The sequence below is a fragment of the Hemicordylus capensis genome, chromosome 1 (assembly GCF_027244095.1).
Source record: "Hemicordylus capensis ecotype Gifberg chromosome 1, rHemCap1.1.pri, whole genome shotgun sequence".
In the NCBI taxonomy this organism is placed as follows: domain Eukaryota; kingdom Metazoa; phylum Chordata; class Lepidosauria; order Squamata; family Cordylidae; genus Hemicordylus; species Hemicordylus capensis.
This window is the reverse complement of record NC_069657.1, coordinates 105,032,206-105,056,644: the sequence shown is the minus strand read 5'-3', so window position 1 is coordinate 105,056,644 and position 24,439 is coordinate 105,032,206. Positions and strand designations below refer to the sequence as shown.

The following is a 24,439-nucleotide window of genomic DNA, read 5'->3' as shown; positions in this document are numbered from 1 at the left end:
GAGGCTATTCCATGAATGGCATGCAACCACAGAAAAGGCCCTCTCCCTAGTAGCCACCCATCTCAACTCGTTTGGCAGAGGCACCCTGGTTTATAAAGTGTTACGTTGCTGCCTGGAAGATTCAGATGCAATAACCTTATGGACCAGCTCCTAGTTCTAATTGCTAATGTCCAGCTCCTCCTAAGCATGGTTGAGTGATAAATTATCACCTCTGAAGAAGCTCTTTATGAAACCCTGTCACCTATCTGGCTGTAACTTAGGGGCTACAGCATGCAGACCTCCAAGCAATGCAAAAAGATTTACAAGTGGACCTCGTTATCTGTGAATTTTCACATCTGCAGATATGTGTATCTGCGATCAAGAAAAAGACACTTGACCTCAGCATACATGGGGAGAGGAAAAACATGCTGACCTAATGTATCCACAGGTTGGAGGTGGCCAGAAATGACCACGTAGGTCATTTCCAGCTGCCATTTTCCAAGCTCTGATCAATACCAAACTCTATAGATCAATACTAAGATTTGAGATTCTGAATTTGTGCTAAGAATCATGACTCATGTAGATTCAATTACGTTGAAAGCAAGATTCTAAACAAAAGGCAAGATAACTTGGATGATTTTTATGGGAGCAATCCAACTGAGCGAGTGAGATCCATTGAGAGGCAGAGTGATGACTAGCAGGGAAGCTATCTAGCTCTGCAAGCAAAATTTATCACTCAACCATGCTGGACATTAGCAGTTAGAACTAGGAGCTGGTCCATAAGCTTATTGCATCAGAATCTTCCAGGCAGCAACGGAACACTTTATAAACCTTCCAGGCCAGCAGCTCCACTCTTCCCAATGCACTACTTGATCCTAATCATAATTAATGCAAGGATTCCTCCTCCAAGTACAGCTCTGAAACTGGATGCCTTATGCTGCCAAGCAAACACCGTTAACTCTGTTTTAATTTTATGTTGTTTTTAAATTGTTAAACTGTTTTAACCTTTTATATTTGTTTTAATTATTTTTATGTCATTGTTAACCGCCCAGAGATGAAAGTTTGGGCAGTATATAAGTTAAACAAATAAAATAAAATAAAATAAAATAACATAAAATAACATTGTTCCATCTGGTGTAAGCTTCAACTGGGGCACCAACTGGGAGGTCTTGCAGTATCTCCATATTATGTTGCAGACAAATTACTTATCCTTTGTAAGTAAAAGTACAGGAAGTAACTTTAACTGAGAAACAAGAGTTTGATATTTATTGCTAACTAAAACATAGGCAAAGAAAATAATAAGCAGACAAACAAGTCTCTTATGCAGAGAGAGGGAGAACCTCTCAGTTGGAATTCAGGACAGCGAGTGAGAAGCAGACAAACAAACAAACAGTGACTCCAACCCCAAGCTAGTACATAGACGCATTCAAACATAGGCTAGCATGTCCCACACAAAGAACTGAGACAACGTCCATGGCAAAATCTCAACATATTATGCACTCTAGAAAGTACATGTCTCTGGGTTGCTTGTGCTTGGGACAGATAGTTTTCAAGACACCTGGCATCCATATTTGGGTGCCCTGGACAACTACATTGGCTGACATCCAGACTAGTGCTATGCTAGTGCAACCAATAAAGACAAATACATGCAAGAAAATTAAGTAGCTGAGCGAATGCTCAAAGCTGCATAATCTCTTCCACTTTCTGTGTGCTTCTGCAAGCTTGTTCTGTGCAATGAGGACAGTAGGTAGCTTTGCATCATTCCCGGTATGGACTGAAGAAAGAGTTTCACACCAGGAGGCATGCCAGAGGTAGCGCAAGCACACCAGTACACCACTGATTTAGTGGAACTAGCTAGTGCAACATCCTTGCACTAGTGCAACATCTTTGCACTAGCACAGTGTTAGTCGGGATGTCAGCCATTATATCAAGGATAATAATAATAAATACGTGCATTTCAGTTTTGAGTGTTCAAAATACTTCAGGTGTATTAGGTTGTTACCCTTACAAGCACACTGTAAGGTTGGTAAGCATTATAATCCCCATATTGTAGCTGAGGAACTGAGGCTGCCGGAGAGTGGCTTTCTAGTTTGTTCATTGCAGAGACAAGATTTGAATTGAATAAGTCCCTACTTGCAACTCCGTCTCTTAGCCACTACATAACATCAGCTCATTACATCAGCCTTCTCTGTGGCTGGGTACTTTGAGCACTCAGGAATCTTTAATTATTTCTTGCTAACAAGCAGTTCTCTAGGGACACACAGTTAGGGAATTATTATCCCAAAGTATTGATTCTGAAGCATCTTTCTTTGTGAGTGCACTTGCCTTCTTGTCTGTGATACACAGAAGATATGGGTGGATATTCCTGCCTCATAACAGCAAATTGTGATCAGTGGCTATGCATCCCTTCTATCATTCTATGAGGTGGAAAGGGCAGAATTTCATAACGGTACAATTAAGTTAAGCTGTATGCATATTGGTGGGGGTGGGGAGGAAACAGTTCGTACATTCTAGTAGAAGGAAGCCCTTACATGCTTGGACCCAAAGACATGAAACACCTCAAGAAGCAATCAATAACTAGATTTATGGTAGGTCACAATGAGATGACAATGAGGGATGGCAGGCACATTTTCTGAAAAAGGATTCAGGAGATTCTCGATTCTGCCTACCTACAAGTTCTCTCCACTTACTCATTGCACAACCACTTCCTAGGGGTGTGCGGGGGGGGGGCGATACATTATTCCCTTCCGTTTTTATTTAAACAATTCATTCATTTAATATGAATTATTAAAACAATTTATATACCTCCTTGAACAACAAGAAAAGTTCTTAAAGCAGTTTTACATAGTAAAAGGTATGAGAAAAAAATGGTTCCCTGCCCCAAAGGAGTCACAAACATTATGGAAAAAATGGAATACATTCATTAAAAATCACCTTTGCTTAACTATAAATTGTGCTTCTTTTAAAAGTAGGGGCCTTATTGTAGTGCAGAAGTTTCCTTTTTCTTTCTCTTAATGACAAAGTTTAAAGAACTTTGAACTTTAAGTGTTTAACAGAACTTTGAGCTACATGAAGAGCTCATTTTGGTGACCACCATTTTGTTCTCTGGAATGCCCCCATGCCATTCTTGGGCACTCTGGGTAAAAAACAGTGGCCACCACAAAAATATGGCAGCCCCACTGGGTTGCCAGCATTTCTTCCCTGAATGCCTTGGAAAGATGCAATGTCTGGGGCATTTGGGAAGGGGGGAGGTGACTGCCAGGAGGCAGCTATCAAAAAGATCCCCCCCATCTTCTTTTAAACTTTAAAATGGTTAAAAGAAAAGAAGAATTCTGCTGCTCTCTTCCATTACAGTCAAACTTTCCATTACAAGAAAAAATGGGACTCCCACGTTAAATGAATGGTGTATTCATTTCAAGGCAAGATAGGCAGTTAGAGAACCGGTGGAGAAAGACTCAACTCAAATCTGACAGATTATATCAAAGAGCGCATATGAAGATCTATACTCAGGCAATGTGTGCAGCAACAAGCAGTTCTTTTCTGCAAGCATTGCACCCGCAAGTTCACATCCAACACACAGTGTTTTCTAGGGTTGTGAGGAGACTAGTATTTGTCCCCCCTCCCTTGAATCAGAATTTAGAGCCATCAGTGACTTGCTGAGACAACTTTAATGAGTTTTTTGCAGATAAAATCTCTTGGATTTGAGTCAAACTAAATTCCACGGTTATTGCAGAGTCTACTAGGGGCATGTACAAAACCAGGCTGCCCAGTTTGGTTTGAATGTGGACCAGACTTGAACCGTACCAGGCATGTTTGTTTTTGGACACCCTCGAACATCCTAAAACATCCCCCAGTTGTTTCAGGTTTGGGGGGGTTGTGTAATTTTTTTTAAAGTTATAAAACTCACCGCCTCCCACTTCTCCAAGGCCATGGGGGGTGGAGCTATCCAGAGGTTCCCCCTCTCCCTCCAGCCTCCATTTATTCCCAAATAGCCCAGTTCTGGCAGTCATCGACCCATTCTGGGCCTCATCTCTGTGGCGGCGACCATTTGGGAGAGACCACCAGGATATGTGCAGGGTGTTATCAGTATGCTGATGACACCCACATCTATTTCTCCATGTCAGTTTCATCAGGAAACGGCCTAACTTCCCTAAATGCCTGCCTGGAGAAGGTAATGGGTTGGATAAGGGAGAACAAACTGAGGCTGAATTGAAGCAAGATGGAGGTACTCATTGTGGGAGGTCAGAACTCAGGAAGTGGCTTAGCTCTGCCTGTTCTGGATGGGGATACACTCCCCCAGGAGGGGCAGGACTGTAGTCTGGAAGTACTTCTGGATGCAAACCTCTTTCTGGTCTCTCAGATTGAGTCAGTGGTCAGGGGGGCTTTCTCTCAGCTTTGTCTGAAACGCTAGCTATGTCCATTTCTGAAGATAAACAACCTTAAAACAATAGTGCATATGCTAGTAACATCCAGGGGTGACTACTGCAATGCACTCTACATTGGGCTGCCTTTGTGTGTAGTCCGGAAACTTCAGTTGGTACAGAATGCAGCAGCCAGTTTGGTCACTGGGGTTACCCAAAGAGATTATATTACACCCATTTTAAAAGAACTACACTGGCTGCTAAATAATTTCCAGGCAAAATACAAAATGCTTGTTATTACCTATAAAGCCTTGAATAGCTTGGGTCCATGGTATTTAAGGGAACGTCTTCTTCTTCATGAACCCCACTACCTATTAAGTTCATCTGGGGAGATCCAGTTGCAGTTGCCATTGGCTCAGTTGGTGGTGACTCAACAGACCCTTTTCTAGGGTTGCCCTTGGACTTTGGAATGCCCTTCCTAATGAAATTAGAGTCTCCCCTTCTCTGGATGTTTTAAAGGACTTGAAAACATACCTGCTTAGTCAGGTTTTTGTTTATAGTTATAAAGTTTTAGGTTTTAGGGGTTTTCACTGTATTTTAAACTGTTTTAATTGTGTTAATGTTTTAATTGTGTTTTAGGTACCTATGTATGGGTGATATAAAAATATGTTCAATCAATCAATCAATCAATCAATCAATCAAATATATATCATTGATTCCATCCAAGACTTTTCTGCTTCCATTTTGTAATGAAGCTGCTTTCTAGTTTCATTCTTCTAAAATAAATGCAGACCCTTTCCACTTTCTCAGTATTGCCATGACACAATATTGACTTCTCTCTATCTTCATATGGATTCATACACTTCTCTCTCCCCAAGTCCGAAGAATTAAGAGAGAATGATGGTCAAATGAATCGAGGCACTAAAGAAGAGGATGGAAGGGGAGGCAGACAAGCTTTATGATCAGCAACTAAAACATGCATCCAAATGTGCACGCCATTGAAAACAATGCAATCAGTGTGGTAGATGCCATCCACTTCCCCATTAACCCTAAATGTGGTTCCCTAATAGTTTACTGGGCATATTTTTGATTTAGCCAAAGCCAAATACTCTGCACAGTCCCCCTGGCACCATGCAAGATGGCCATTCCCTCTGTGCAGTGCTGCACTTTGCCCAGCACTAGGGGCCCCAGGGAACAGAACAGAACCCTCTTGAGCCCCTGTACCATTTTAGAAGGCATGTGCAGAGTGATGGGAAGTGTAGACCTTTCCAGTGCTTTCCTCCTAGAGCTCTTAAGTGAGGACTTTATCTTTCTTAAAGGCCCTCCCAGCACTGTAAAGGTTTCTCACATTGAAGTTTTCTTTGGTCAAAGTGGTACCTGCTTTAAAAATAGTGAAGATTACTGCTAGTACCTCCAATGACTGTTGCTGGTGTCTATCTTATGTTTCTTTGTAGATTGTGAGCCCTTTGGGGACAGGGATCCATCTTATTTATTTATTATTTATCTGTGTAAACTGCCCTGAGCTATTTTTGGAAGGGCAATATAGAAATTGAATAAATAAATAAATAAATACGCATTTAATGTATATTTGATTTTTGCCTGCGGTTCCTTATCCTTTGAGTTATATGATATGCAGGCCTGCTTTCATTTGTTGATTTCCATAGCTGCAACAACTATGGACCACTGTGTGTGGTCATGTAACTGTATACAGAGCTAGATCAAGATTAAAGATTAGAGCTAGTATTTTGATTTCATTTGCACTGAAGAATTTGGACTTCATTATGCACTGCTAGCTTCATTAACACACAAAGAAATCTCATGAGGAAAGTATCCCAAAAGCATTTTAAACTATTGGTCACCGCAGGCAACAGTAGCATCAAAACAGACTTTTTTCCAGCTCATTAAGCATGCAGTAGTGCTTCTGCAGTCATTAATTTCCTCATCAAGACAAAATCTGAAAAAAAAAAGTCTTTCTAATACTCCAGCTCACATCTGGTAAACACATTGGACACATCTGCTTGATGTGCTAAAAGGTTAGCAGTCTCTTCACAAAGTACTTGAAGTGAGTAAATAACTTAGCACATTATACTGAAAGCCACCTGTTTTCTTCTCCCTCTGAAAAAGGCATTTGGTAGAACCTGAATTTCTACATATACACACTGTATTTTCACTAAGAATAGATGGACCCAGGAAAAGAAAAATCCACTTTGGTTTAATATTTGCTATTTTGATAATTTGCTATTTTTAATATTTACTATTTTAATAGTTGTGACTTAAGTAGTTTTTCTTCATTGGATTATGTATAGACTAGCTGGGCCAGGCGCAGAGCACCGCTGCTGCTGGCGGGCCAGCCTGCCAGCCTGTTTCTTCTCCCCCCTTCTGCCCCCACTGGTGCTTTCTGGCTGGCTGGCCGGCCAGCCAGAAAGCCAGCCCACCGCCTCCTCCCACCCAAGCACCAACTCCTGGCAGTGGCTGCCTCCTCTGGCTGGCCCGCCACCACCTCCTGCCAGCCTGCCCGGCCCGGCCCGCCTCCCCCTGCTCCTACTGGCTCGCCTGGCCTGCTGCCACCTCCTCCCGCAGTCGGCTAGCATCCCTACCTTCTCTACCGTCCTGTCACTATCCTATCTGGCAGCTGCTCACGAACTCACGCAAGAGCTGCCATGCATGGGATTAGTGACAGGTACATTTAAGAGAATTATATATAAAGATATACAATTGACCTAAAGAAAATGGAAAAAATATATTTCACAGTGGACATGCTTGTACTGTTTTAGTATAAACCAGTGATACATCACTATAGCAGGAGATCAGTGATACAGAGATCAGCATATCCCCTATGGGAGATTAACATAGTAGCAAATGTAGCATTTGCTACGGGCCCCACATTTTTTAGGGCCCCGCATGCCCGGCTTTCAACTGGGAATTATAGTTAAAACTTTACCTGTTTTATTTGGTCCGTTAGATAAAATATCCCTTTCCTGCTAAATGTGCCTTTTAAGAGAAGGCGCAGCACAGCATTTGTCCAGTGGCTGTTTAGAGTGTGAGTGAGCCCTTTGAAGACAGAGAATCATCTATCCACTATTATTTTTCCATGTAAACAACTTTGAGAATTTTGATTGGAAAATGGTATATAAATAAATATTCACTGTTGTTGTAGTAAGTTTGAGTTTGTGACTTGGTCTCTCATACTCCAAAATATAGCAAATGAAAAAAATGAATTACTTTACTATGCAAGTAAATAATTTATATTTTAATATTTATGTACATTTTTTTAACATTTAGGGCCCCTTTATAACATATGCTACAGGCCCCACACTAGCTTAATCCGGCCCCCTTGTCTCAATAAGCAGCTTGTGGATGGGTGGAGTTCCAAACCAGACATACTTCCTCTATCTTTTAAATATGGTGACTGACTCACTGTTCAACTTTCTGTCTATTCTGTAAAAATATGTATACAATTACACAGGAACACTCTTGTGCAAACGTGAGAGATTGTACGAATTGAGTTGAACAACTGATGGCCATTGGACATAATGGCTGTTGCAAGGCAGACAGACTGTTAACACAAAGCTGTGGCCCTTCTGCCACTCATTCCCTCCACATCCCTTAACTTGCTCCAGTCTACTGTGTGCTGTAGTAAGGAGGACTCGAGGTATACCACACCGCAGGTTGGAGAAGGGGTAGATAAAAGAATAGGGCTGAAAAAGCATTGTTTCATCTCTCATGGCAGAACTGAAATTAAGGTTAGCCATTCTTCAAGTTGCAACAGAGTAAATGCATGAGCCTCACATACCAAGTGGCCTTCACCATTGCCTCTATAGCGTATACTTCTGCTTGTTATTCTTGCCAGTGCTTCATTCCAGGCCACTGCATTAAATTTCCTGCTTTCCTTTATGTGCAACATCAGAGAATCCAGATGCAAAGAAAGACAACACTCTTATATGTTTAACACTGAGAATGCCATGCATATTGTCCAAGGTAGCTGGCAAAGGGCTCATCTTCCGATATTCTGTCTTCTATCTGAGTTTTAAGAGTAAAGGAGACTTGTCCCCCTCTGGAGCAGGACATTCTATGGGTCTGAATATCAGTAGCCACTGAGAACTACTAGGGCAGCAGGTAAGGGAGTGTTCTGATCTGCCCCATAGTTTAACTGGAAAGCACTGCAGTATAAGGAAGAAATAAAAAGTGGTTGTTTCTGGTTCTTAAAACGGGCATTATAAATAAAGTTGCTGTATCTCAAATTTCATGCTGTATCTCAAATTTCAAGCATCACTCATTTCTTTTTTCTTTTTCATGTTAAAGTAATGAACTTTTCAATACAACCTTGGAAAAAATGAGAAAAATCCAATTTTTCATGACTGATTACAGATTTCAGTTTATGAAATTCTAAGAGAATGGCTTATTTTCCCCTAGACAAATAGCTCTTGATGAAGAAGAGAAGGTTTTGTAAAGAGTCTTGTTGATAAGGACCGGTTTTGTAAAAAGCATCTGAAGTCCTTAGCATACCCATCCAGAATTAAATAGGTTTCAGTAGTTATTCCCACAAACAATATGCTAACAGCAGTTCAGCAATAAAAATATAATATCCTTCAGATCCTTGTCTCCAGGCTTATGTCTCTTGTTATTAAGATAACATATTGAATTTAGCTGGGAGTTTCTATATCTATTTCTCTTCGTTAACAAAGTCACCCCCATGAAATTTCTATCACTAGGGGAAAATATCCACTTCCCCTCCCCCGCCCCCACATCCAAATGCTGCTATAAATTCCTTAAATAGTCGTAGAGGCTGTTCACATGTGCAGCCTTGCCCAGGCTACACGCAGCCTGGTCTAGGCTGCACATGTGAAGCATCAGGAATGAGCCCGCAAAGTTTTTGGCGGTTTTTAACCTGAAATTTAGCTGAGGTTAAGCGAACTATATGGTCCATTCATTTAACTTCAGCCGGTGATGGGGTGATCACCGCCAGGTTAAATGGCTCTCCCCTGGCCTACCACCATTTCTGGCAGCGAACTGATGGGGGGAGTGGGCTCTAACGAGAGCAGGCACCGCATTGATAGTGAGGCGGGTCTCATGATCAGTGAGGCCCGCTTTGTCTGGGTTTGCGGGGAGAACGGGCTAAGCCCACTCTCCCCGCACACAAGCAGGACGGCAGCCCTGGGCAGCCGGAATGGCTGCCCACATGACTGCCAGCTCCATGACGGAGCTGGTGAGGGCTAGGAGGATCAGGGGATGAGTGGCCCCCCAAAGCTCCAGTATGCCCTGCACAAGCACGCAGGGCATACTGGAGAGACCCCCGAGCCAGGAGGCTGCTTTTAAGCTTCCCAGTCAGGGATCTCCTCGTAAGTAGCCACGGCACGGAGCCATGGCATGGCTATTCACGTTCCCCCCCCAAAAGGGTTTATGGAGTGCTCGGTTTAAGGGGCAGGTTACTTAAACCCGGTTTAAGGGGCAGGTTACTTGAGTGGGTTACCCACTAAGGAACCACTGGGCTCACAGCTGAGCTGGGTGGTTCACACAATGGGATGAAATCGGTGTAGCGGAGGCTAGCCCAATTTCATCCCATTGTGTGAATAGCCTCAGTGTGGCACACCCTGGGAAGTGGGAGGGGGGGAAGTCTTCCTGCTCCCAGCTCCTGCTGTCACTGTGCCATGGCTCATGTGGGCACACAGAGTAGTAAAGGGGAGGGAGGCTGCTGCTTGTCCATAAGGTTATGTGAAAGACGTATTAGTGTTGGGAACAGTCACAATAACCCCATTTCATTCCCCATGTATAGTTCAGACATACTTTTTCTTATGTGTGCATTATTATTATTATTATTAGTAGTAGTAGTAGTAAAGAATAATAATTAATAATATTAATAATAATAAATACTACTAATAATATTTATAAACTGCCCCATCCAGAGGCTCTGGGCGGTGCACAACTCATTTAAAAAACATAAAAACAAAAATCATAAAAAATATAACACAATATAAGAATATAAAAACAATTTTATCAATTAAAAATCAATTAAAAATCAATTTTAAAACCTTGGAAGGCCAGGGAAAACAAGTAAGGCTTTAAAGCCAGCGTGGTGTAGTGGTTAGAATGCTGGACTAGGAACGGGGAGACCTGAGTTCAAATCCCCATTCAGCCATGAAACTAGCTGGGTGACTCTGGGCCAGTCACTTCTCTCTCAGCCTAACCTACTTCACAGGGTTGTTGTGAAAGAGAAACTCAAGTATGTAGTACACCGCTCTGGGCTCCTTGGAGGAAGAGCAGGATATAAATGTAAATAATAATAGTAATAGTAATAATAGTAATAATAATAATAATAAAGGCAACAGCGAACCTAAACTGCAGATATCTGCCCCCAGTGAGGCACTACCTTGGCGTGGTTGTGGGGCTTGCGTGCTCTGAGGAAGGAGAGAGCTATGCCAGAGGTCCAACCATACTGGACAGGTCTCACCAGAAGAGACAGACAAAGAGTGCCTCTCCCATCAACAATATGGTGAGACGTAACTTTAATAAATCTATACCGGATCGGTCGTCGCCTGGGTCAACAAGGACCGCGCCAGGTGCTGGAGTCCCTGGACATCTGGTGGCAAGTGGGCAACAGGACTCAGGATCTTCAGTTGAGCAACCAGGGCTGAAGACAGCAAAGTTACTGGAAGAAACGTCGCTTAACTGAAAAAAATATACGAAAAATGCCAACAAGGAAATGATGATCTGCTATTACAGGTCTAGTCCAACTAGAAGAGGTTATTTTAAAAGAATGTACCAAATTTGGAAAGGGAAGCAACCAGATACAGAAATAACAGAACAAAGGCTAGCAGACCAGAGAAGATTCATAATAAGAAATAAAGTATTCACAGGAGTTGAGCTGGAAGAACTGCAAAGAGCAACACAGGCTCAAGATATGAAAGAAGAATTACCACCAACTGAAGCAGTTGCTCAGGTGGAGGAGGTGTTGGAAATAGAGGATACCACTGTTGCTGAACTGTTTCAAAATCAAAACCAGGCAACCGCCCCTTTGCCTTCACCTCAAAAACCCGAATGCCGTTTAACAGAAAAGCAACAAGAACTAAAGCAAAAAATAACTGAGCACATGAACCAAACAACCACCAGGGTTCGACTTCCAGCTCTAAAAACAGTTGCCAAAAAACAACTTGCTCAGGTATTAAAAGATGTCAATGCTGCACTTGCAGAAATAACAACCAATAATTTGCAAGAAACAAACCAACTAATGTACAGTGCAGCAACAATAACAACACAAGAGCTCGGATATAAGATCAATGGACCTGTCAAACAAGAAAGTAGTACATCACGTATATGGAAGATTAGATTAGAAAATAAAATCTCCAGGCTTAGATCAGATGCTAGTAAATTGAAAGATATGAAAGACAAGAAGCTGAAGGATGAAAACACCAAACAGTATCTGATCCAAAAATACCACCTAGATTCAAGGAAAATTAGAGAAGTCCTGGAAATAATAAAGCAGCAAATAACAGCACTGTCAAAGAAGATTAGCAGATATGAAGCCAGAACTAAACAACACAGGCAGAATCTCCAATTCCAGTCGAATCAGAGACGTTTCTACCAAAGCATAGAAGGAGAAACTGCAAGAAACATAGAAACACCAAATAAAGAAGAAACAGTGCAATTCTGGGGGAAATTATGGGACATTCCAATAGATTATAATAAAAAAGCAGGCTGGATGAAAGAGGTCAAAAAATGTAACCAACAAATGCAAGATCTAATAATAACACCAGAATTAATAAGTGAAAGAGCAAAGAAAATTAAAAATTGGACTGCTCCAGGCGACGACGAACTGCATGGCTTTTGGCTTAAACACCTAACAAGCATTCATAAACAACTATCAAAACAGTTCAATCACATTTTGCAAGGAGGTGATCTTGAACAATGGCTAACAACTGGGAAAACCCATCTCATCATGAAAGACCCAGCAAAAGGTGCAGTTCCAAGTAATTATAGACCGATAACCTGTCTGCCAACCATGTTCAAATTATTAACTGGAATAATAGCAGATGAAGTGATGCAACACTTATTAACTAACAAACAGCTTCCAGTTGAACAGAAAGGAAATTGCCCGAACACCAGAGGCACAAAAGACCAGCTGCTGAATGATAAAATGATTTTAGAAAATTGCAAGAGAAGAAAAACCAATCTAAGTGTTGCATGGATTGACTACAAGAAAGCCTTTGATTCATTGCCTCACACATGGATACTAAAATGTTTAGAAACAACTGGTGTCAGCAAAAACATTGAGATATTTATTAAAAAAGCAATGAGCATGTGGAGTACACAGTTAACAATCAATGGCGAGACACTTGGACAGGTTAGCATTAGAAGAGGCATTTTCCAAGGGGACTCACTATCCCCTCTGTTGTTTGTAATCACCATGACCCCACTTTCACAAATACTAAACAAAACAGGCCTCGGATACTAAACATCTAAAACATCAAGTAAAATCAACCATCTACTGTACATGGACGATCTGAAGTTGTATGGAAAGTCCCAGTCAGAAATCGAATCACTGCTAAACACTGTCCGTATATTCAGTAGCGATATAGCAATGGAGTTTGGACTAGACAAGTGTGCTGTATTAATAATTAACAGAGGGAAAATAACAAAAACAGAAGGGATAGAACTGCCCAATGGAAGCAAGATCAAGAACCTGGAAGAGAAAGAACATTACAAATACTTGGGCATTCTCCAGGCTGATAACATTGCACACACTGAAGTTAAAAGAAAAATTGGAAGTGAATACATCAGGAGAGTTCGAAAAATCCTCAAGTCCAAACTCAATGGCGGGAACACCATACAAGCCATAAACACCTGGGCTATACCTGTTATCAGATACACTGCAGGAATAACAGACTGGACCCAGGCAGAGCTAGAGACGCTAGATCATAAGACCAGGAAAATCATGACCATCAATCATGCTCTGCACCCCCGCAGTGATGTCGATAGGCTATACCTCCCTCGCAGATCAGGTGGAAGAGGAATGCTGCAAGTCCATCAAACAGTAAAGGAGGAGAAAAGAGGCCTTGAAGAATATATCAAGGACAGTGAAGAAGATGCACTTAAAATGGTCAATAATGTGAAACAATTTAACACCAGTGAAACAAAGCAGGCCTACAAGAAAGAACAAGTCAGGAACCGAGCAGAAAAATGGAAAAATAAGCCACTGCATGGTCAATATTTGCACAATATAAGTGGAAAATCAGACATCACCAAGACCTGGCAATGGTTTAAGAATGGCAACTTGAAGAAAGAAACAGAGGGTTTAATACTGGCTGCACAAGAACAGGCACTAAGAATAAATGCAATAAGAGCAAAAGTCGAAAAATCCACAACAAACAGCAAGTGCCGCCTTTGTAAAGAAGCAGATGAAACTGTGGACCACCTAATCAGCTGTTGTAAAAAGATTGCACAGACTGACTACAAACAAAGGCATGACAAAGTAGCAGGGATGATACACTGGAACATCTGCAAAAAATACAAGCTACCTGTAGCCAAACATTGGTGGGACCATAAAATTGAAAAAGTTGAAGAAAATGAAGATGTAAAAATATTATGGGACTTCCGGCTACAAACACAATACACCAGATATCATTGTAGTCGAGAAGAAAGAAAAACAAGTCAAAATAATTGACATAGCAATACCAGGGGATAGCAGAATAGAAGAAAAAGAAATAGAAAAAATCACCAAATACAAAGATCTACAAATTGAAATTGAAAGGCTGTGACAGAAAAAGACCCAAATAATCCCAGTGGTAATTGGCGCCCTGGGTGCAGTTCCAAAAGACCTTGAAGAGCACCTCAACACCATAGGGGCCACAGAAATCACCATCAGCCAATTACAAAAAGCAGCTTTACTGGGAACAGCCTATATTCTGCGACGATATCTATAACAATTGACAATAAAATTCTGGCATCCCAGGTCCTTGGGAAGGACTCGATGTCTGGATAAAACAAACCAGTCAATAACACCTGTCTGGCTGTGTAAACAAGCAATAATAATAAAAGCAACAGCGAACCTAAACTGCAGATATCTGTCAGGTGTGCATTCCATAGGCCAGAAGCACCTACAGAGAAGGCCCAGTTCTGAGTCGCCACCAAACTTACTGGTGGTAACTGGAGACAGACCTAACTGGAGATGGACCTCCACTGCATGAATATGCAGTGGGAGAAATTAAGGTTATATCAGAATTTTCTTCTCAGACAAGAACTCAGGGAGTCCTGCATGCTCTTAATGGGTTATAATTGGCAGCCTTTGGCGGTGTGAGGATGGTGTGATATTTAAAATATATATTTATTATTATTCATCCAGTACCATGGATATACATGGCCTTCTGAAGCATCGCATACATAAAAAGTCAGGGCTCTACTGAATGGAGCTGAAATGTTAATGGGACGGGGGTCCCTACCGAACGAAGAGGTACCTTTTAGAATGGTGATTCTCTCATATTCATTCATTCATTCAATTTCTATACCACCCTTCCAAAAATAGTTCAAGGCAGTTTACACAGAGAAAAATGAATGAATGAATGAATGAATGAATGAATGAATGAATGAATGAATAATATAAATACAATGTACCCTGTCCCCAAAGGGCTCACAATCTAAAAAAACAACAATGTAAGATAGACACCAGCAACAATTACTGGAAGTACTGTGCTGGGGGTGGATAGGGCCAGTTACTCTCCCCCTGCTAAATAAAGAGAATCACCACATTAAAAGGTGCCTCTTTGCCAAGTTAGCAAGGGTATCACCACGTTAAAAGGTGGTGATACCACCTTTTCACAGGAGGAGAGCAACTGTCCCTGTCCAACCCCACCACAGCATCCCTCCAGTGGCTGTTGCAGGTGACTAACTTCCCTCCCACCCCACACCCCAAAAGAGATTGTGAGGCCATTGAAGGCAGGGGACCATCTCAGCTTATTTTATTTTTTGGTCTGTGTAAACTGCTTGGAAGACCATTGTTGAAAAGCAGAATATTAATATTTGTAGTCATAGTTGTAGAGGCAAGAAAAGAAGGGAAGGGAAGGGATGCAGGAAGCACAGGGAAGCATGGACGAATGGAATGGATGGTACTTCAGGAATTACTCCAGGGACAACTAGAAGAGTCACAAAGGTTTTACCTTGGCCAGAGGTACACCTAGATAATTTTGGAGCCTGGACCTAAAGGCCTTTGGAACCCCGCCCTGCCCCCTCTGCAAGTTAAGCATCAAACACGTAAGTTCTTAATGGCACAAACCACACCACCCAGGATAGATGAAAGATGATTTGGGAGACCCCAGAGGGTGTGGAGGCCCCAAAAGTCCAGGGGTAAGAGTGCCTCTAACTTCGGTATTGCATTTTGTAGAGATCTAATAGCAAATGGGGGAGACCTGAGGTTGGGGACAACCCTGGTTTTGGGCCTTTTAGGCTAGACACAAGAAGAAGGGGACAGAAGGGAGAAATGAGACAAGCACAGCAGGCAACAGGGGATGTATGCAGGCATGGATTTGATGAGGACTGCACAGCTCCCTCAGATCCGTTTTGAGGCAGGGACAAACAGTGATGTTTTTCAGATCAAACCTAAATAGTTCTGGTTCAGCCTTAACAGCAATGGTAGTTATGAAGAGCCGTAATACTACTGAATAGCAGCAAAAGTTGCTATCATACTCAAAGACAACTTGGAGCCCCCGATGGATGTGGGACACGTAATAGTTCCCATCATGACATGGCATCAGTTGTAACTCTTAGAATTCATCTCCCTTCTTTGTCCCAAGTCCGCATTCAGGTTGCTGTGTCTCTGGGGTAGGGAGGCCAAATATATTTATTGGCTAACACTTTTTGCTGGATTTTATGTATTTAGAAGTATATGAATTCCCTGCTGGCTCTGAGGAAATATATTTTGGAAACTCTTGTGCTAAACCATTATTGTTTTGGTATGATATGGATACATTAAGGGTTTTGTTAACATTTTTAATATCTCACATGCATTTTTCAAGCATAAAGGGTTCCTTCCTCCACATTTATTCATTTAAGTTCCCTTTTTTGTGTCTTTATGCCATGCTAAAGCAATCGAAGTCCCCCCCCCCGCAAGCAACTTGTCCAATTCCTGTTTGTGCTTTTCAAAACCATTTGTGTGGCCTTAGCTATGGATGAGAGTCAAAATGAAATATACCTACCCACATTTTTGATCAAAGGGGGGGAAAAATAAAAGGAACAAATAAAAGCCAGAAAGGTTTCTGCAAGTGACAAGTGTGCTGAATTGGCTCCCAGATGAAATAGCAGGATCAATGGAGGTGGCACAGCAGGACAAAAGCAGTGACAGAAGCAAAAAATCTCTACACTATTTGATACCTCTTTGATTAAGTACTTGTCATCCTGCTTCCTGTTTTGAGTTACCATTCTATTTTAGAGTATTTAGGTATTTAGATATTTAAAGGCACCTGAGGAAATGACGCTTATACCATCAAAATGCTGCAACAAAGCAGCATATCCTGCCATATCTGAGAGCATTCCATGGTGATTTGGCACACATTTCTTACTATCTGTACATATTAATGTCCATAACATAATTATATATATGTTTATGGTATAGGTAATCAGGTGTCTGAGGCTGGGAGTATGTGAGTTCCCTCCAACAACAGATGTGGCAAGAAGGAGGAGGAGGGTTGATGCACCAACAGAGAAAGTTTCTGCAGTTTCCAGGCAACTTTGATGTTGGACAGGTCCTTATGGCTAATATGAATCAATATTAATCAAAGCCCATATGAATCTGCCAGGGCTCTTCGTTCATCATCTTGAACCCTGGTCATTTCCCCACCATTGACTGAGCTTCGTTTGCTGGGGACAAGAGACAGGGCCTTTTCGGTTGTGGCTCCTTGGCTCTGGAATGCCCCCGCCCAGAAGCGCTTCACCATATTCCCTCCCTCCCTTAAGATCTCTTTTAAAAACTGATTTGTTTAGAGAAGCTTTTTAATGTATTTTTACTATAGCCTGGTGGGATTTTAATATTAATTTGGTTTGTTTTACTCTACATTGTATTTTATTGTTTCATTGTTTTCAATTTTATATTACTTCTATTGTTTTACTGTTGTGAGCTGCCATGAGCAGTACTGTACTGGAGGGGTGGGATGTAAATATGTTAAACAAACAGACAAACAAATAAATAAATCGGCCAAAGTGAAGGCATGATGCCATTTCCTTGGAAACAGCAACAGAGCTGCCAACAAATAACAGTCTAGATATCTCATGATGGGACATCAAACAAGATGCTTAGAGGCATTTAAAGGCTAGCATGCTTCAGCATAAGAGGACTCTGCAGAAACCTCGATTGAGACAAGTAGAGAGATGTAGGGAGGAGGCCCGGGGGTGAGGAAGGTAAAGCAAATGCCCCACAGCTCCCTTTTTGCAGTTCCTTGGGGCTCATTTTTACATCAGGTCTGCATAACTCATGATTTTCAAAGTGAAACACAGACCATCCATGATGGTGATCAACCAGAAGCTTGATAAACCACCTCTTTTTACTACCTGAGACAGCACAGGGGGCTTGTTGCACCTGGTAGAACACAATACATGGTTCATGTTTTGCCTTTGGTGGTGTGTGTGTGTGTGTGTGTGTGTGTGTGTGTGAGAGAGAGAGAGAGAGAGAGAGAGAGAGAGAGAGAGAGAGAGAAGAATGCACAGAATGGCTTATATACCATGCAGCGCCCCACCAACAGAAGAGCGGGATCTGTGCAATTCCAAAGTGTGTCCTTGCTGCTAGCAAGCTTGCAGAGTCTCTCTGGCTCTAGGAATGGCAGCACTGCGTATTGTGATGCTGCTCCCATTAGGAATATTGTGGCAGCATCACTACAGTGCTGATGCAATTCAGTAGCAGCAGGGGCGTGCTTTGGAATCACACAGAGCCTAGCACACACGCCCCACTCTTCCATCTGTGGGGCACTGTGTGACAGGCCACTTGAACTAACAATGCATGTGTGGATTAAAAGGAATGTGACATTTCCTTCATCCAATAATACCGTGTTGCCCAAGCGAAGAGAAGTTGTCTTGACATTTGTTTTTTATCAGGAGAGTTGCTGGTTGCCCTGAATTTTGCTTTACATAGAACAAGATGTTGAAAGACAAATGACACTATGCAGAGGAAAGCATAGGATTTTCAGTTTGAGATTACAACAGTGATTTCCATTATAATAGTGAAAACATCTGTTTGCTGCTGAAATGTGTTTATCAATTCTATCTTCTCTTTCCCTGTGGGAAGGAGAATTGTGTCCTTTCTCAAATTAAGTGACTACTGGAAAAGAAATCAGTTTACTAGGATGTATAATTAGCTGTTTATATTAAAGTGAACAAACCAACAATACGCACCAACATCAGTTTTACTTTTGGAAAAGATACAAAGTACAACGGCAGTATCAAAATGGTTCTGTCAAGGTAAATTTGGATATGTTTTGCCTCTTGAAAATCTTCCCTTCTTCAATGTTTGGGAGCCAGAAAAGAGAAAGCACTTACTCAATTCAGAAATGACTATTTAACCCTGAAATTTAAAATGTGAAACTGAAAAAATAAAGCACATGTTAATTGCTGTCTTGCAGATCTGTTGATCAGATCTCAACATTCTTGGAATCATAGAGAACCCATATTTGGCGATGTGAGTTCTTCACAAATTGGTGATCTAAGTTGTTTGCTGCACAGTGATTCATATTCATCATTATTTTGTCATTAAAATTATCTTCCAAATATTGGTCCACTCCAGAAACTATTTTGGATTTTGAATATCCATTTCCACAGATGACCTTAATCACCTCATATGTCCTTCAGTGGATTCTAAAACTGTGGATACATTTGGACAGATGCCTTGGTTACATATTATATAATATATTCAAAAATTAGAGGAGATTGAAGACAGAATTAAATAGAAGGATTTATAGGTTGAACATTTCGGTTTTCACCTTCATCATCAACTGCTGGTCTTAAAAGCAGTCCTGTGAGAGCCTCATGACAGTTAAGAATGCAGTAGCTAAAGGTACTGTGGCAGGTAGATAGGTGGAACTTACTGACAGATGGTCATTTTGTTAAGATTCATACATTGGATCTCCAAACTGAGAACAAAAAGGTGTTAGAGTCCTCAGCTTGTAGATCTAAAATGTCTCCCTGATGTCAACATTTATGCTCTAAAGGGTTGTTCAACAGAGAACACCACCAAATCAGAAAAAGTATGCTGATAGCGTCTAAACTTGTGGACCTTCTTGAATATAAATGTATTAAATAAATAAAATAATAAATAAACCTGTCTATAAATCCTTCTACTTAACAGTTGTCAATCTCCTCTAATTTTTTAATATATAGTTTAGTGATGGACTGCTCCCTCTTGGATGCAGAGTCACCCATTTGATCTGCATCCTATTCTTTCTATGCACTGGAAGCTTATTCCACCTTCTTTGAAGTTAGCTGGATAGGGTTGTTAAGAGTAGAGAAATGTGCACGGCTTGTGCTTGAAATGAATTTCAAAATCCCTGAATTGATTCTCTGAAACAATGGACAAAGTGGATTGCTTTGACAAATCAACCTCCATTCACTCAAACCAATTCAAGTGTTTCGGGTGTCATTTTGAGGTCTGTTTTTTCCAGGGAGAGCTGGTCTACTAATTGGAGTCAGTGGGTAGACCAGTCCTTCAAGGCAAGCCAATGTGCTATGTCCAGGGTAAAGGGCTGGAACCCAAATCGATAGACCAGCTCTCCCCAGAAACGCGAGAGCTCTCCTCTTAAAATGGGAAAGCTCATATACCCATTAGTGGGTAGACCAGCCCTCTCCTCCAGCCCTCTACTGGGTGGACCAGTCGTCCATGGTGGGCCAATGTGCTAATAGGGATGTGCAAACAGGTTCGGAACCAAACTGGTTTGAAGTCAAACTGGTTTGGTTTCAAGGCTTGGGGTTGAGCCAAACCATCCCCAGTTTGGCTTGACCCCCAGACCTCTCCCCTGGCTTGTAAGTTTTAAACTTACCCCCTTGTTGTGGGGTTTCCTCCGAGGTGGTGGTGGTGGAGTGGGGTCCACAGAGGTCCCCCCTCCCCTCACCGACCTCCCCTCCTTAAAGAACAGCCCTGTTGGGCCATTCTTCGACCTAGGCATGATCTAGGCAGCAACTTCCTGGGTTAGCAGATTTCTCATTCTCCTTTGTAGTATCTGTAGCTTCAAAACTTTGAACAAGTAATTAGTTTCTCAGGTCATCCCAATTTGACTTTCTATTACTATAGAGGAAAAAACAATTATTATCTATCTTTAGCATATTCAGTGACACACTCAGCAGCACAGACGACACCTGAAAGCTTAAAGAAGAACGGGGTGGGGGGTGGAATAAGTATGTAATTAAGCACAAGATATTGTTCTCATTTTACACAAATTACAGGTAATATGTAGGAAAAACCTTTGAAACAAAATAGGTTTTCTGTTTGAAAGGATAATTATTACAATTACTGCATGCTCTTCTAGATATTCTCGTTTTTACTTTTTTATTCTCTTTTTTATCCATGTTTACTTCTTATTCATCTTCATTTATTTCAATAAACAATAATTCAAAATCTATTTAAATATATAGTTTGTTCTTATATAAACTAAGAGCAACATAATATCACATGACAGAATAATATCCAATTTAATTTACAGGAAGATTTTGGAATGCACAATGAACTTCAGCTAGCAAGCAAGCAAGATGAAAGTGTGCCCTTGCAGAAGCCGTTTTAGCTTATGAAGAAGGTTCAAGTAGGGGTGGCCCTTTCATGAGGGAAGGTGAGGCAAGTGACTCAGGCAACAGATCATTGGAGTTCCAGGCGGGCAAGATGCCCTTTGCAAACTTTGCAAGAAGTACAAGGAGAGAAGAGGAGGCTGCTGGCAACCTTCCCTCCTCCCTGCCTTTGGCCATTGTGACTAGGGATAAGGGCAGTTGTAGTCCAACAACATATGGGAACCCAAATTTGAGAACCTTTGACTTAAGTGAAAATTATTGCCCAGAATAGTCAGGAGCTGCTGCTGCTACTTCTACTACCAGGGGTGTAGCTATAATTGAGTGGATGGGTTCAAAGAACCCGGGCCCCCAGTTCCTGAGAGCCCTCCAGTTCTACCCCTCCCTATTTTCTTCATTATCTCCTTCACTCCGAGGGGCTGCCAAGGAGAGGGGCAAACACAGGCCCCATCTCCCCTAGCTACATCCTTGATGACGACTACTACTACTACTATGAATATTTACACACCACTCTTCAACAAAAGTTCTCAAAGTGGTTTACAAAGAAAAATACATAAATAAGATTGTCCCCTGTCCCCAAAGGGCTCACAATATAAAGGAAACATAAGGCTGATACCAGCAACAGCCACTGGAGGGATGCTGTGCTGGGGATTGATAGGGCCAGTTGCTCTCCCCCGCTAAATATAAGATAATCACCACTTTAAAAGCGCTCTCTTTGCTCAGTTAGCAGGAACTTTGTTTCTAAGTAAGAGAAATAATACTTTTGAGGCCTTCAGCAAGTCACCCATCCAATGTGTCAGATAATCAGAAACATATGTTTATCATGGTTTTGTGGTGTACAATTGTGAATAAACAATTCATAAACAATTCAAAAAGCATTGCATAATGCTTTGAAAATTATAAACGGATCCTTAGGTGGCTGCTAATCACAGAAGCGCCCGTCATCATGGTTATGACACTTCCCGGTTCACACAAGCACAGCCTTAACTGAGTATGGGCGAGCTGGAGTGAGTGACTGACACCCTGGGGCAGGACTTCCGACCGGCTTCAGTGCTGAAACTGTGTGGAACGGTTTTGGTTTATAATGTTTGAATAGGGCTAGAGTATTAAGGGATATATAATTTTTGGGCGGTATAGAAATATGTTAAATAAATAAATAAATCATGAAGAAGATATTCTAGAACATGCATCTGTTATAGTTCAAAAACCTGGGAGCTGAAAGTCTCAAGTTTCAAGAAAAATTAATGAAGCCATGGCTGAGATATCAAAATTCATGCAGAGTGCACCACTCAAGGGAATGAGTCAAGCCACAGACTAATAACTCAAGTCACAATATGCATTATTTGATTGAGGAAGGAAGAATCTAGAAAACATTTACCTATGTTATAGGTAGGAAATAGTGAGACAGAAATGACTTGTATCCACATGAATAAATAATTCTCATTTATTCTTATATCTTATATTTTTTATAATACTCAACACAACACAACATAATACATGAAGCATATATGTCTTTCAGATATATGGGAAGCTAAAGGCACACATGTAGTTCTGCATCCCCCCAGCAATGTGGCTGCTGCAGCATGCTTAATCGCCTGGCAGCTATTGCTAGGATACTGTGAGGTTTGACTGGCAGACAATGACCATATATGGCATTTTTCAGAATATATGAATGGAGACATACTCTACAGCTGACATGCACTGTATCACTTATCTTCACATTCAGTGAAATGGGAACCTTTTATCTTCGTAACTTTACAGGTAAGCAGTGGATTTGCACCATATGTTTGAAAAGCACAACTTGATGGAATACTTGAATTTTTGAAATAATTTCAGCTTCTAAAACATCTTTAAAATGTGATTTTTAAAAATGAAGAAGTAATGGATAGGAGCAAAAGACCCCCACTCATCCTATCACATTGGTAAAACTTCTGTAACTCATATATTTTTCATCTCTGCCCCTGCCCCCAAAATTTATGGCTTGCATATCTTCTGAAGGATATTTTCTGTGCCAGCTTTCATACTGATAGGCCAACTTATACTAACTTTATAAAGAATACAATATTCATGCTTCCTAATGGTAGTGGTCACACCTTAATAATCCCTCCTGAATTTGTACAATACGAAACATTCTTAACAAAAACTGTGGAATCATGGGAAAGGTTAGAAATCAGAATAACTAGAAATATATTGGAATTTTGCTAGATATGAAAGAACTCTGAATGTAAATATAAGGAAGTAAATCTCACCATACAATAAAATTTTGAAGCTTTAGCATTACCTTCCTTACTTTGCCTGGGAAGTTTCTGCCCTTTAACAACCAATTTAAAGGACTTAAAGAACAAACTTAAAGCAGTTGAAAAACTACTGAAATTCATGGCATTTTCAACAATGTATCACAGAAATCAAATTTGTCCTTCAGTTTTTCAAATCCTTTTGAATATGTATGTTGACAGTTGGTGATTTCCGCCCCACACTTCAGTTTCAAAAGAATAAAACCCCTTGGTCAAATTACTTTAATGTTATATTGCCAGTAAGCAAATACCTTTGCCGGCACAAGTAACAAACTCACCTTAAAAATCAAATCCTTTTTCCCATAGCGAAGCTCCTTCAGTTGCGCTTGGATCTTTTTTGACTGCAAGCAGAGGATAATACATTAATCTTTTAAGTAATTTATATTTAAGCATCTGCAGAGGAAAAGATATTAAAGTGCAGGCAATAGGAAAGACTTTCCTGAGGTTTTTCTTGTTTTGTTTTGCTGGGGGTTACTAGTTTCTTTATATAAGTATAAAATCACATCCACCGATGAAATAAATTACCTTTGCTGCAGCTGCAACATTGGTGTTTCCTGCAGTGATCAACATGTTCCCTGACTCAGTTTATCACATTCAGAGACACGGCAAACATGATTGCCACATATAGTATGAGACAGTTCTCAGACTACCTAATGGAGCACTTTGAATTTTCATGTTGAGTCCTGAGTTAGAAAAAATATAGGTTTGAGAATCTCTACAAATAGACATAAAAAAACACATTGGAACTATCTTGGCACATTGTGATTTTTCTAAACAAACATTTCACAAATTTGAGTTCCAAATGAATTATGAAATGAAACCATTTGAAATATAGGAACATTGGAAGCTGCCTTATACAGAGTCAGGCCATTGGTCCATCTTCCTCAGTATTGTCTATCTACCTAGAATGGCAGGAGTTTCTCCAAGTCTACATGCAGGAGAATCTCTCAGCTCTATCTAGAGATGCCAGAAACTTGGAATCTTCTGAATGCAAGTATGAAGATATTCTTCCAAGAGCAGCCCCATCCCCTAAGGGGAATATCTTACAGTGCTAACATGTAGTCT

The 24,439-nt window shown here is 41.0% G+C and overlaps 1 protein-coding gene across 2 annotated transcripts in view; it reads right to left on the bottom strand.

The window, feature by feature from the left end:
• LUZP2 (leucine zipper protein 2) overlaps positions 1 to 24,439 on the bottom strand; it is a 593,960-nt gene that overhangs the window by 109,680 nt on the left and 459,841 nt on the right. Inside the window, exon 7 of one of the 2 annotated variants that reach the window (XM_053252876.1) lies at positions 23,653 to 23,715. The exons of the other annotated variant lie outside the window; for it this stretch is intronic. Coding sequence (XP_053108851.1) covers positions 23,653 to 23,715 — 63 coding nt within the window. The remainder of the gene's footprint in view (positions 1 to 23,652; positions 23,716 to 24,439) is intronic. 2 annotated transcript variants of the gene reach the window in all.